Below are 15,057 nucleotides of genomic sequence, written 5' to 3'. Positions count from 1 at the left end.
CTAATTTGAGCTTGTTTTATTCTTTTATCAGATCGCATGTTTTCTATGTTAGTCATGTATATTTTATAGTTTATATGTATAATGGGGTATTTTTCCCGAAAATAAAAATTATTAAAAACAATATTATAATATTACGTATGTACCTACAATATCTACAAATAGTTTCGATTTCAAACAAATCACGCCTTGAAAAGGATCCGGAAATCCTACAGCAGGGCATTATGTAAACATCAAATATTTAAGTAAAATGCTAAATATTATTAAGTCAATATACGTACCAATTTTTTTTACTAAAATGATTTAGTCGTTATTGTTCACACTATCATCGCCATCGCTGTCATCATCATCGCTGTCGTCACCGTTAATTGTTATTATGATTGGGCTTATTTCGTTAATTTTATTTTCACGAATCCACCAATCCTCAATTAATTTTTCGCACTTGTATATACAGTTCCGCCATACTTCTGGAGTTGCAATTGAAAGTGCTTCTCGCCAAGTTTCCCAAACCGCTTCGTCTGTATACCCATTAGGCCCAATATGGTTGTCGTAATATTATTTTGCTATTCCCCATATATATTCGATGGGATTAAACTGGCAGTGGTATGGTGGAAGACGTAAAACTTGATGCCCGTAACTTTCAGTAACCTGATCCACCACAAAGATTTTTGGTTTTGCATGTTCTTTTGCCAAACGTAACAACTCAGACTTTAATATATGCTGTGGAATAGATATGCGTTCATTTGTTAGCCATTCTTTAATCTTATCTACATTCCACGAATTTGTTGGACTTTTGTTTAGTATTTCTGAATGATAAGGCGCATTGTCTAAAATAATTACGCTGGGCTCACTTAATCCGGGAAGAAGTTTTTCACGCAACCATTTCACAAACATTTCCGTGTTCATATTGTCACGATAGTCACTGTTTTTTGATGTAGACGAAAATATTAAATCAGCACCTTCTATAAAGCCTGTCTTCCCTCCCGCGTGCAGAATTATATGTCGCTTCCCTTCTCCACTAGCATGCTTGATCGATTTTATGTTGTCATCTTGCCATATTCTCTTGGTAGCACCCTTAGAAAATATCCATGTTTCGTCTAAATATACAAAAGTTGACCCTTCTTCTTTAAATATGTTATATTTATTTTCTCAGAAACTCAATTCTCTTGTGTACAACAGAACTTCTTTCACAAAGCGCTTTTCTGTTATCCTCTTTTTTAAATTTGAATCCTATGTTATGTAGGACTTGCCATAAACTTGTTCTGCCGATGTCACCAAATTTCCTCTCTTTTAACTTAAGTAAAATTGTACCTAAAGTCACATGTTCCTTATTTGCACGCATTTGATATATGATATTACGAATTTGAAATTTTCGTCCTTCTAACATATTGTTCGTTTTTAATAACAGGCGAGTATGGTGGTGATCGTTTTCCGGCACTTCACTATTCTCGTTTTTAATTGTAGATCTTAATTTTGATTCGCTAATTTCTAAAGCATCGCACACGCGTTGTTGTACAGACGTTACCGATTTTAAAGGACCACCATTGTTTTTTTCCGCAATAAAGTACTTATGTAGGTTACAAATTAGAGTATCTACATCTAAAACACGTCTTGGCATTTTCGGTTAAACAGCACGAATAGATTCTCACAAAATTAACAATATAAGGCGTTACCAATTCGACAGAATAAATTCAACTGGAAGATAACAAATGTCCTTATAGTTTCTTATAGCATTCCTGATTTGTTTGTCGACCCATTTAGTTAAATTACCTATTAAAATTGCATTAGTTTGTCATACTTTCTCTAATTTGGTTTTGCACCTATTTGGGTAATTAAGTACTTTCACTTGAATAATTAAAATGCCAAGACAGTACCGTAATTAAAATACCTAGGTCAAAAAATGAGCTTTATTTTGATACTATACAGTATGGTGCAAATGAAAGGAATAAATTCGTTATTTCGTAAACCGGCGACTTTAAGGAAAAATCCTGAAACAGGTCGATTTTTATTTTTAAATTATGATATTTTGCCATAAATGTCATACTAGTAACGTCATCCATATGGGCGTGATGAAGTAATCGATGATTTTTTTAAATGAGAATAGGGGTCGTGTGCTAGCTCATTTGGAAGATCATTCAATTCTCTATTTATTAATATAAACATTTACATAATTGTTTATACAGGGCGCCCAAAAAATTTTTTTAATTTAAATTATTTGACAAAAAAAGAAGAATCTATATAATTTATTTAATTTAAAATACATTTTATTGCTGTTAGAAATCAGTAAAAAAATGTTTATATCACAAATAAACATTGTTTTTCGCTTAAATTAAATGTTCAAACTTCCTAAGAAACAGGTGGCTGGCGGGAGCTGGCTTGAACATTGAATTTAATCGAAAAGCAATGTTTATTTTTGAAATAAACATTTTTTCTGTTTCTGGGCAACAGTAAAATGTATTTTGAATTAAATAAACTACATACATTCTTCTTTTTTGTCAAATAATTTCATTAAAAATTTTTTTGCACGCCCTGTACAAATAATTGTGTAAATGTTTATATGCCTAAATAGTGAATTTAATGACCTTTCAAATGAGCTAGCACTCGACCCCTATTCTCATTTAAAAAAATCATCGATTACGTCATCACCCCCAGATGGATGACGACACTAGTATGATATATATGCCAAAATATCATATGTTGAATGGGTTTATTGACAGATTTTAAAACACAATGTAGGTATACCCCCAAAATATATTTTATTACTATTCCTTTTTTTTATCTGTTTCAATAGTTTATTAATGTTTCTTCACTGCTTATATCAATAATACATAGTCTCAATTTACAATCAATTACTTTCAACTGAATTTTAATCCCTTCCTTTCTTTTCTTTTCTACTCTAATTCTCACCCTTTAATTTATATCTCAATTTCATGTACCTACATTGTTGTCTATCAATTCACATTTATTACTGTTATTACTATATGACTGCTAATATACCCTTTTAGCTACAATTTTTAAGCTTTCCGATTTTTCATTCTTTTTACGACCACTACTCCTCTCATTAAAACATCAAGGAGTATTGACTTTAACAATTTAGGTTACAGCTGCACGTCCACATCTAACATACATATTAGATATCGACCCGTTTTGATCCAAACGTTGTTAGTCTTACACTAACACATACACTAATAAATAGAAGTCTTTAATAAATATAAATAAAAACAAAAATCTTTTAATAAATAGAAATAAAAATCTTTAAAACCGGTACAGATTTGTTGGTTGTCTTTCACCAACTATCTCTTCACCCTCAAAAATTCCCAAATTCCATAAACTTGTTTACCTTTGCAACATTCTCCGTCTATTCCACCATATCCCGTTAGCATAACTTAAGCAGATATATCATGTTAATGAATACTGAGGTAGTACCTCCTTGTAACCGAATCATTTAGTTACTTGTAACCGTTGACCTGAAGATGCTCTGCATACTTTAGAGAGCGAAACCGGTCGTCGGAAGTTACAATAAATGATTGAGAGTACGTCTGTCTTTTACTTCATTCAAAATATCATAATTTAAAAACAAAAATCGACCTGTTTCGGGATTTTCCCTAATGTCATCGGTTTACGAAATAAAGAATTTATTCCTTTCATTTGCACCATACTGTATATACGAGTAGTTGCAAAAGTTACTGAATGCATTAACATTATTTAGTGGTGGCCGCATATCGAAATAACTACTCTGTGATAGACCACATAACGAATTAGTTACTCTGCGGTAGACCGCATATTGGATGGTAGACCGCATATCGAATCGGCACTAATCTATATATTTTTTCGTATTTAAAATATTACTTGCGGGTAAATCCTAATTGTTCTTTTAGTCAAGGAAGTCTCTTCGCATCTGCTCGGGAAAATGTTCTAGTCAGGTGTTTTGCATAATCTTACTCCTAAGTTAGTATTAAGTTTTTGCTAAGAAAGGTATTTCTAACAAGGGTGCATTGTATTTTATTATTTATCTTATTATTTTTCCTTAAATTATCCTGTTTATTAAATTTTAATCAAAAAATTACTAAAAATTCAATAATCAAATAGATATTGGCCCTCTACGCACCCGAGATCTACGCTTATGTTACTGGTATACCTAAAATATTACAATCGACCGGCCGATTCGTTTGTTTCTTTATTAATCCGTGACCGGTGTATCCCTACCGAATAGAGAGCTCTATTCGGTAGGGATACACCGGTCACGGATTAATAAAGAAACAAACGAATCGGCCGGTCGATTGTAATATTTTAGGTATACCAGTAACATAAGCGTAGATCTCGGGTGCGTAGAGGGCCAATATCTATTTAATTATTGAATTTTTAGTAATTTTTTGATTAAAATTTAATAAACAGGATAATTTAAGGAAAAATAATAAGATAAATAATAAAATACAATGCACCCTTGTTAGAAATACCTTTCTTAGCAAAAACTTAATACTAACTTAGGAGTAAGATTATGCAAAACACCTGACTAGAACATTTTCCCGAGCAGATGCGAAGAGACTTCCTTGACTAAAAGAACAATTAGGATTTACCTGCAAGTAATATTTTAAATACGAAAAAATATATAGATTAGTGCCGATTCGATATGCGGTCTACCATCCAATATGCGGTCTACCGCAGAGTAACTAATTCGTTATGTGGTCTATCACAGAGTAGTTATTTCGATATGCGGCCACCACTAAATAATGTTAATGCATTCAGTAAATTTTGCAACTACTCGTATATACAGTATGGTGCAAATGAAAGGAATAAATTCTTTATTTCGTAAACCGATGACATTAGGGAAAATCCCGAAACAGGTCGATTTTTGTTTTTAAATTATGATATTTTGAATGAAGTAAAAGACAGACGTACTCTCAATCATTTATTGTAACTTCCGACGACCGGTTTCGCTCTCTAAAGTATGCAGAGCATCTTCAGGTCAACGGTTACAAGTAACTAAATGATTCGGTTACAAGGAGGTACTACCTCAGTATTCATTAACATGATATATCTGCTTAAGTTATGCTAACGGGATATGGTGGAATAGACGGAGAATGTTGCAAAGGTAAACAAGTTTATGGAATTTGGGAATTTTTGAGGGTGAAGAGATAGTTGGTGAAAGACAACCAACAAATCTGTACCGGTTTTAAAGATTTTTATTTCTATTTATTAAAAGATTTTTGTTTTTATTTATATTTATTAAAGACTTCTATTTATTAGTGTATGTGTTAGTGTAAGACTAACAACGTTTGGATCAAAACGGGTCGATATCTAATATGTATGTTAGATGTGGACGTGCAGCTGTAACCTAAATTGTTAAAGTCAATACTCCTTGATGTTTTAATGAGAGGAGTAGTGGTCGTAAAAAGAATGAAAAATCGGAAAGCTTAAAAATTGTAGCTAAAAGGGTATATTAGCAGTCATATAGTAATAACAGTAATAAATGTGAATTGATAGACAACAATGTAGGTACATGAAATTGAGATATAAATTAAAGGGTGAGAATTAGAGTAGAAAAGAAAAGAAAGGAAGGGATTAAAATTCAGTTGAAAGTAATTGATTGTAAATTGAGACTATGTATTATTGATATAAGCAGTGAAGAAACATTAATAAACTATTGAAACAGATAAAAAAAAGGAATAGTAATAAAATATATTTTGGGGGTATACCTACATTGTGTTTTAAAATCTGTCAATAAACCCATTCAACATATGATATTTTGGCATATATATCATACTAGTGTCGTCATCCATCTGGGGGTGATGACGTAATCGATGATTTTTTTAAATGAGAATAGGGGTCGAGTGCTAGCTCATTTGAAAGGTCATTAAATTCACTATTTAGGCATATAAACATTTACACAATTATTTGTACAGGGCGTGCAAAAAAATTTTTAATGAAATTATTTGACAAAAAAGAAGAATGTATGTAGTTTATTTAATTCAAAATACATTTTACTGTTGCCCAGAAACAGAAAAAATGTTTATTTCAAAAATAAACATTGCTTTTCGATTAAATTCAATGTTCAAGCCAGCTCCCGCCAGCCACCTGTTTCTTAGGAAGTTTGAACATTTAATTTAAGCGAAAAACAATGTTTATTTGTGATATAAACATTTTTTTACTGATTTCTAACAGCAATAAAATGTATTTTAAATTAAATAAATTATATAGATTCTTCTTTTTTTGTCAAATAATTTAAATTAAAAAAATTTTTTGGGCGCCCTGTATAAACAATTATGTAAATGTTTATATTAATAAATAGAGAATTGAATGATCTTCCAAATGAGCTAGCACACGACCCCTATTCTCATTTAAAAAAATCATCGATTACTTCATCACGCCCATATGGATGACGTTACTAGTATGACATTTATGGCAAAATATCATAATTTAAAAATAAAAATCGACCTGTTTCAGGATTTTTCCTTAAAGTCGCCGGTTTACGAAATAACGAATTTATTCCTTTCATTTGCACCATACTGTATAGTATCAAAATAAAGCTCATTTTTTGACCTAGGTATTTTAATTACGGTACTGTCTTGGCATTTTAATTATTCAAGTGAAAGTACTTAATTACCCAAATAGGTGCAAAACCAAATTAGAGAAAGTATGACAAACTAATGCAATTTTAATAGGTAATTTAACTAAATGGGTCGACAAACAAATCAGGAATGCTATAAGAAACTATAAGGACATTTGTTATCTTCCAGTTGAATTTATTCTGTCGAATTGGTAACGCCTTATATTGTTAATTTTGTGAGAATCTATTCGTGCTGTTTAACCGAAAATGCCAAGACGTGTTTTAGATGTAGATACTCTAATTTGTAACCTACATAAGTACTTTATTGCGGAAAAAAACAATGGTGGTCCTTTAAAATCGGTAACGTCTGTACAACAACGCGTGTGCGATGCTTTAGAAATTAGCGAATCAAAATTAAGATCTACAATTAAAAACGAGAATAGTGAAGTGCCGGAAAACGATCACCACCATACTCGCCTGTTATTAAAAACGAACAATATGTTAGAAGGACGAAAATTTCAAATTCGTAATATCATATATCAAATGCGTGCAAATAAGGAACATGTGACTTTAGGTACAATTTTACTTAAGTTAAAAGAGAGGAAATTTGGTGACATCGGCAGAACAAGTTTATGGCAAGTCCTACATAACATAGGATTCAAATTTAAAAAAGAGGATAACAGAAAAGCGCTTTGTGAAAGAAGTTCTGTTGTACACAAGAGAATTGAGTTTCTGAGAAAATAAATATAACATATTTAAAGAAGAAGGGTCAACTTTTGTATATTTAGACGAAACATGGATATTTTCTAAGGGTGCTACCAAGAGAATATGGCAAGATGACAACATAAAATCGATCAAGCATGCTAGTGGAGAAGGGAAGCGACATATAATTCTGCACGCGGGAGGGAAGACAGGCTTTATAGAAGGTGCTGATTTAATATTTTCGTCTACATCAAAAAACAGTGACTATCGTGACAATATGAACACGGAAATGTTTGTGAAATGGTTGCGTGAAAAACTTCTTCCCGGATTAAGTGAGCCCAGCGTAATTATTTTAGACAATGCGCCTTATCATTCAGAAATACTAAACAAAAGTCCAACAAATTCGTGGAATGTAGATAAGATTAAAGAATGGCTAACAAATGAACGCATATCTATTCCACAGCATATATTAAAGTCTGAGTTGTTACGTTTGGCAAAAGAACATGCAAAACCAAAAATCTTTGTGGTGGATCAGGTTACTGAAAGTTACGGGCATCAAGTTTTACGTCTTCCACCATACCACTGCCAGTTTAATCCCATCGAATATATATGGGGAATAGCAAAATAATATTACGACAACCATATTGGGCCTAATGGGTATACAGACGAAGCGGTTTGGGAAACTTGGCGAGAAGCACTTTCAATTGCAACTCCAGAAGTATGGCGGAACTGTATATACAAGTGCGAAAAATTAATTGAGGATTGGTGGATTCGTGAAAATAAAATTAACGAAATAAGCCCAATCATAATAACAATTAACGGTGACGACAGCGATGATGATGACAGCGATGGCGATGATAGTGTGAACAATAACGACTAAATCATTTTAGTAAAAAAAATTGGTACGTATATTGACTTAATAATATTTAGCATTTTACTTAAATATTTGATGTTTACATAATGCCCTGCTGTAGGATTTCCGGATCCTTTTCAAGGCGTGATTTGTTTGAAATCGAAACTATTTGTAGATATTGTAGGTACATACGTAATATTATAATATTGTTTTTAATAATTTTTATTTTCGGGAAAAATACCCCATTATACATATAAACTATAAAATATACATGACTAACATAGAAAACATGCGATCTGATAAAAGAATAAAACAAGCTCAAATTAGTTTACAATGTCATATAAACGCTTTTTACACGCGTCAATTGACTTTAATTTAAAAACATCCAACGTCAATATATCACTTAAATTGATTGTGACTTTATAGAAAACCATTTTAGAGATTAAATTAAAACATCAACAATACAGCAACGTTTAGCCTTCTACCTTTTATAAGTTATAATTTGTTTTATTTTTATTATATTGATATTCATGCAACAATTAATATTAGGTATATTGATTTTTGGCTACGGATAATGAACTGTTATAAAGAATCACGAAATTATGTCGTTTAGGCTTCTGAGGCTATACAAACACCTAAAATTTAAAATTATTTGATTTATATAAGAACCTCCTCAAATAAAAAATTACTGCGCCCATGTGTAAATAGTTAAACTACAGCGGACCAGTAAATTCGTTCATTTCTTTCTTAATCCATGACCGGTGTAAGTCTACCGAATAGACTTTATAGTATAATTGGTCCAAAAAAGGCTTAACCCAGACATCTAAAGTAAAAGTTTTCCTCCAACACCAAATTGTTCTATATGGTCCACATATTGTTCAGTAAAAAGTTACACCATTTTGAGCGTCCGGTTTGGGGGGGAGATGGGGGAGAAGTCGGTAAATTAGTAGTTTCTTTACATTTTTCGTCAATATTTCTAAAACTATGCTTTAGCGTAAACAATGGTCTATACAAAAATGTTCTACATAAAATTTAAAACAAAAAAGGTCCTATACATAATTGTTATAAAATCAACGGTTCCAGAGTTACGGAGGGTGAAAAGTGGAGGTTTTCGATACTTTTTATATTATCTGGGCAACTGATGATACTTTTGGGTGGTGAGGTTGACGTTTCTTCAAGGGCTTATCACTAACGTATCATCGGCCACTGAAATAGCCAATTTTATTTACAAAACACAATCTTGTTAAAAAAAATTTCTATAAATTACCCAAAGAATATAAAAAGTATCGAAAACCTCCACTTTTTACCCTTCGTAACTTTGGAACCGTTGATTTTATAACAATTATGTATAGGACCTTTTTTGTTTTAAATTTCACTTACAACATTTTTGTATAGAACATTGTTTTTGCTAAAGCATAGTTTTAGAAATATTGACGAAAAACTTAAAAAAACTACTAATTTACCGACTTTTCTCCCATCTCCCCCCCCCCCCAAACCGGACGCTCAAATGGTGTAACTTTTTAGTGAACAATATGTGGACCATGTAGAACAATTTGGTGTTAAAGGAAAACTTTTACTTTGGATGTCTGGGTTAGGCCTTTTTTTGAACCAATTATACTTACTACCTCCGTAACTTTTAAACCGTTCATTTTAGAAGGATTATGCATCGGACCTTTTTTATTTCAAATTTAATGTAGAACATTTTTGTATAAAAGGTTATTAATGCTAAACCGCATAGTTTTAGAAATATTGACGAAAAACGTAAAAAACTACGAATTTACCGATTTCTCCCCCCTCTCGCCCCCCCCCCAAACCCGACGCTCAAAATGGTGTGACTTTTTTCTGAACATTATGTGGACCATATAGAACAATTTGGTGTTAAAGGATAACTTTCACTTTGGATGTCTGGGTTTGGGTCTAGTTATACCATACTAAAAGTGAAAAATTAGTCCCGAAAGTAGCTACTTTCGGTACGAGTTGTGTAAAATGGTACCTACTTTCGATTTAGTAAATCATTCCGAAAGTTTTATTTTCGGGACGGCTGCAGAAAAAAAGCATTTTCCGTTGAAAGCGGTTACATTGGAATTATATGAGAGCTTATATTATCGTCTTTGGTAACGTAACTAGCTTTAAACCTAGTTTTCGAAAAATGCAATTCTCTTTGTAAAAATTACGTAATTTGACGATAAAACAAACGCTAATCGACTCAAGACAAACAACAATTAACAGAGATGCAGAATCCGCGAAGGAGCGAAAGTAGGGGAATTCAACGGGTGGGCAGACAAGCAACTACGGTGACCACTTGTTCTCCTCTCTCGCCTATTAGTCGACGATTTAACTATTTCCGCGATACATGACTAGTTTCACGAGGTCGTGGAACAAATGCACATTAAAAACACGAAAAATATGATCGAGATCAAGTGAAACCGTATTTTTATTCGACCAGAACGAATATATTAGTGTAAAGTCGTGTGTAGTTTAAAATTATCGAATAGTGAATTGTTTTTGCGATGATTTTATATAGTTTTACGCTTTTTTTGCTAGTCGCAACTGTTTCTAGTCAAGGGTAAGTGTGTGTGCATATATTTGTATACTACATCTACATAATTATGTAAACAGGCTTTTTTACTGTGCAACTAAGCGGTAAACAATTTTTGAAGTATCTATCGCCAAAGATCCTAGACTTTTTTTGGTTTGTGATAAAGTATTGTACCTATATCTTTCTCCATTGGATATACCTATACTTGGTTAAAAAAACATACAGGTGTTATGATGTGGGTTGAGTATGTTATTGTCCTTGATATTGCAGTGTGTCGCCTAAAATAGTCCGTTTTAAAAATACCCAGTGATTCAGAATAAACAATAATGAATCAGTGTAGGTACAATGAAAATGTAGGTATTATATGATTATACATACATTTTCTTTTGAAATATGATTGTTTAAGCATTCTAGTACTTTTTATCTATACAATATTGACTAAACTTACATTTTGTTTTCTGCGCTGCTCAACAGAAAGTTCCTGATAGTTTTTTGTCAATGTGAATACAAGTGTGTGTTGCGGATTATTCTTTACGTGCCATCTCCGCGACTAAGGCTGGCAATAATCATTGCTATTATAACTTTTGACACTACAGCCCGAAAAAGTTCAATTGAGCTGCATCCAAACCATTCTGTGAGGTTTCTCAGCCAGGACATTTTTCTTCTACCTATACCGCGCCTTTCTTGAATCTTTTCCTACATTATTAATTTTAGGAGTTCATATCTGTCACCACGTGTTATATATGACCCAAATATTGTAGTTTTCTTATTTTGATGGAATTCAGTCTCTCCCTGCTGTTCTATATTCTTCTTAGTACTTCTTCACTGGTTATTCTGTCAGTCCACGAGATTCTCAGCATTCTACCGATATGTCCACATTTCAAATGCTTCCAATCTATTGAGACATTGTTTATTAATCTATTATTGCTACGGATATAGGTATCTAATCGTAAATAAATGTATATAATAGTGAATAAAAGAATAGAATCAAGGATAACAAATTACGAAGCAGTATCATCTAGAATAAATACAGCCCAAATAGAACTAAAATACAAGATAGGGATAATACAAATATACGGACCAACAGAAGGTAGTGAAGAAGAGGCTATGATAGAATTCTACAACGAACTCCAATATACATTAGATAAGTTAAGAGCGACCGGAGAAAAAATAATAATTTTAGGAGATTGGAATTCTAGAGTAGGTAAGGACGTTAATAGGGGATTAGGATGTATTGGACAATATGGAGAAGAAACATTAAAGAGAAATGGAATTAAAATGCTAGAATTCTGCCAAACGAATGACCTGATAATAGGAAACACATGCAGTGAACAAACCATTGAAGACAAATACATTTGTGGCTGAAGAGAGAAATGCAAAGAGCTTAATCGACTATATAGTATATACGAGAAATTTGGAACAAAAAATGCAAAATATCTTAATGGGAAAAGAGCCGGAGCTGTCCACACAACACAGGCTTGTCACTGCAAAACTAAAGGATGAAAAAATAGAGGAGGTAGAAAGAAAAGAGTACAAGAAAGTAAAAGTAAACAAATGAAAGATAGAACGTGTGCGAGAACTTTACAAGAAGGAAACCAATAAAAGATTGAGACATATAGAGTGCCAAAAAGAAACATGGACAATGGAAGAAAGATGGAAAATTTACAGGGAAGTATTAAAGAAAATAGCAGCTGAAGTATGTGGAATCAAAAAATGTTATAATCAATTGAAAAGGACAAGGTGGTGGAATAAAGAAGTGAAAACAGAAATAAAGAAGAAAATGGCATGGAAAAAATACATCGAAACGGGATTAGAAGAAGATAAAGAAGAATACTACAGGCAGAGACGATTGGTAAAAAAGACAGTCACACAAGCAAAAGCAAAATCATGGAAAGAATTTGGAGAAGAACTACAAGAAGGATATATAACAAATAATATAAACTTTTGGAAGACAATACGACACATGAAGGGTGGTAAACCAAAGGAAATACATGCAGTAAGAGATAGATCAATGCAAATTCAAATAAACCCAGAACAAATAGCTAGGGTATGGAAAGAATATTATGAGTAAAGATTTGATACCGAAGTAATACAGGTACACAATGTAATAAATGAAGGCCAAGAAAACACAGATATAGACCAAATAAGTAGAGAAGAAGTAATAGAAGGAATATCAAACATAAAAATAGGCAAGGCAGGATGGATGATGAAATTGAAGCGAAAATGGTAAAATACATGGGAGAAGAGGGAATAAACTGGCTATGGACAATATATAAAGAGGCGTGGGCAAAAACAAGCAATCCCTAAAGACTGGCAGACTAACATCATCGTGCCAATATACAAAAAGGAGAACATATAAACTGCGAAAACTACAGAGATATGTCTGTCATCGGTATGCTTTAAAATGTATACGAAAATAATAGAGAAGAGGCTAAGGCAAGAAGTAGAAATGAAATTGGGAGATGAACAAGCGGCCCTTAGACCAGGAAAACAAACAAATGACAACATATATAAATCATCAGCAACCTAATCGAAAGTATTGTACCTATGTTTTTCTCCATTAGATATATACTTGGTTAAAAAAACATACAGGTGTTATGATGTGGGTTGAGTATGTTATTGTCTTTGATATTGCAATGTGTCGCCTATAATAGTCCGTTTTAAAAATATACAGTGATTCAGAATAAACAATGAATCAGAGTAGGTACAGTGACAATATATGAATATACATACATTTTCTTCTGAAATATAATTGTTTAAGCGTTCTAGTACTTTTGATCTATATAATATTGACTAAACATACATTTTGTTTTCTGCGCTGCTTTCAGAAAGTTCCTGATAGTTTTTTGTGAATGTGAATACAAGTATGTGTTGCGGATTATTCTTTACGTGCCATCACCGCGACTAAGGCTGGCAATCATCATTCCTATTATAACTTTTGACACTACAGCCCGAAAAAGCTCAATTGAGCTGCATCCAAACCATTCTGTGAGGTTTCTCAGCCAGGACATTTTTCTTCTACCTATACCGCGCCTTCCTTGAATCTTTTCCTACATTATTAATTTTAGGAGTTCATATCTGTCACCACGTGTTATATATGACCCAAATATTGTAGTGTTCTTATTTTGATGGAATCCAGCAGTATCTCCCTGCTGTTCTCTATTCTTCTTAGTATTTGTTTATTGGTTATTCTGTCAGTCCAGGAGATTCTCAGCATTCTACGATATGTCCACATTTCAAATGTTTCCAATCTATTGATACATTGTTTATTAATCTATTGTTGTTACGGATAGAGGTACCTAATCGTAAATAAATGTAAAATGTAAACATTTTCTAGGTACCAAATATTAAAAAAAAAACACACATTCAAAATAATTCAGAACTTCCAGAGAGTATCATCCCGCTGTTTATCAAAACAATCAATGCTTGCCGTATGTTGAACTACATTCTTACTCTTGGTAGGTAGCCAACACAGAAATGATTTTCAAACCAGGGAAATCCCTAAGGACAGAATCCTACAGACCAATATCTCTACTAAATAATCTAGGTGAACTCTATGAAAAGATCCTCAAGAGAGACTCCTAGAAATAAATCATATCATCCCAAATCTCATTCAAAGATAAAAACTCCACACAAAGCTTTGATTGAAGCAATCATCTTCATTTCTCAGTTCTCAGTCCATTAACGAGCATCATAGATACGCAAAAAAATGGGGCTCAATATGAATAAGTATGTCAAAGGTATATGTAGGTGGTGGAAGGTGTATGTCAATATGAATAAGTATGTATCTTAAAATAGGGGATGATGACGAAGATCCAGAGTTAGAAATTAAAACCACAAAAACAGTAAAGAATATAAATGTCTCGGATCTATAATATCTAAAGAAGACACTACCAAAAGAGACATCGAAATCAGAAGGCAACAGGGCAAAAAGCGGTAAACATTCTAAGCTCTCTATTGTGGTCTACAGATATGTATAAGACGAAAAACGAAATTGACACGAAAAAAGATAGAAATATAAGAGAAGTAGTAGAAATGGACTATCTAAGGAGAGCTTATGGTACATCCAAAAAAGATCATATCAGGAATGAAGATATTAGAAGGAGACAAATACTGTATATTCCAGTGTAGATAGAATTGAAACGAGACAATTAGTATGGTATGGTCACGTTGAATGAATGAGGATAGATAGCCAAAGAAAGCTTTAAATTATATACCACAAAAAAAACGAGAGAAGGGGTAAGGCCTTCAGTTGCCTGGGAAGAAAATTTACGGCACATAATGAAAGATAGAGCCATCAAAGAAGTCGAATGGATGGACAGAAAACGATGGCATTCGAAATACGAGAAGCGGTAGAGGCTGTAGGAACCTCGCTTATAGATAGATAGAGATACGCAATAAGCATTTTCATGGATCTTC

General features: G+C 32.8%; 1 protein-coding gene across 1 annotated transcript in view; it reads left to right on the top strand.

Moving 5' to 3' along the window:
- Positions 1-10,407: 10,407 nt before the first annotated feature.
- The window catches only part of LOC114324284 (thioester-containing protein 1 allele R1), a 59,783-nt gene continuing 55,133 nt past the window's right edge, over positions 10,408-15,057 (top strand). Inside the window, exon 1 of the mRNA XM_028272085.2 lies at positions 10,408-10,665. Within this exon, the coding sequence (XP_028127886.1) occupies positions 10,610-10,665 (56 nt within the window). The 5' untranslated portion in view covers positions 10,408-10,609. The remainder of the gene's footprint in view (positions 10,666-15,057) is intronic.

The sequence above is a fragment of the Diabrotica virgifera genome, chromosome 1 (assembly GCF_917563875.1).
Source record: "Diabrotica virgifera virgifera chromosome 1, PGI_DIABVI_V3a".
In the NCBI taxonomy this organism is placed as follows: domain Eukaryota; kingdom Metazoa; phylum Arthropoda; class Insecta; order Coleoptera; family Chrysomelidae; genus Diabrotica; species Diabrotica virgifera.
The sequence above is the reverse complement of the archived record's forward strand: the minus strand, read 5'-3'. Positions and strand labels throughout refer to the sequence as shown.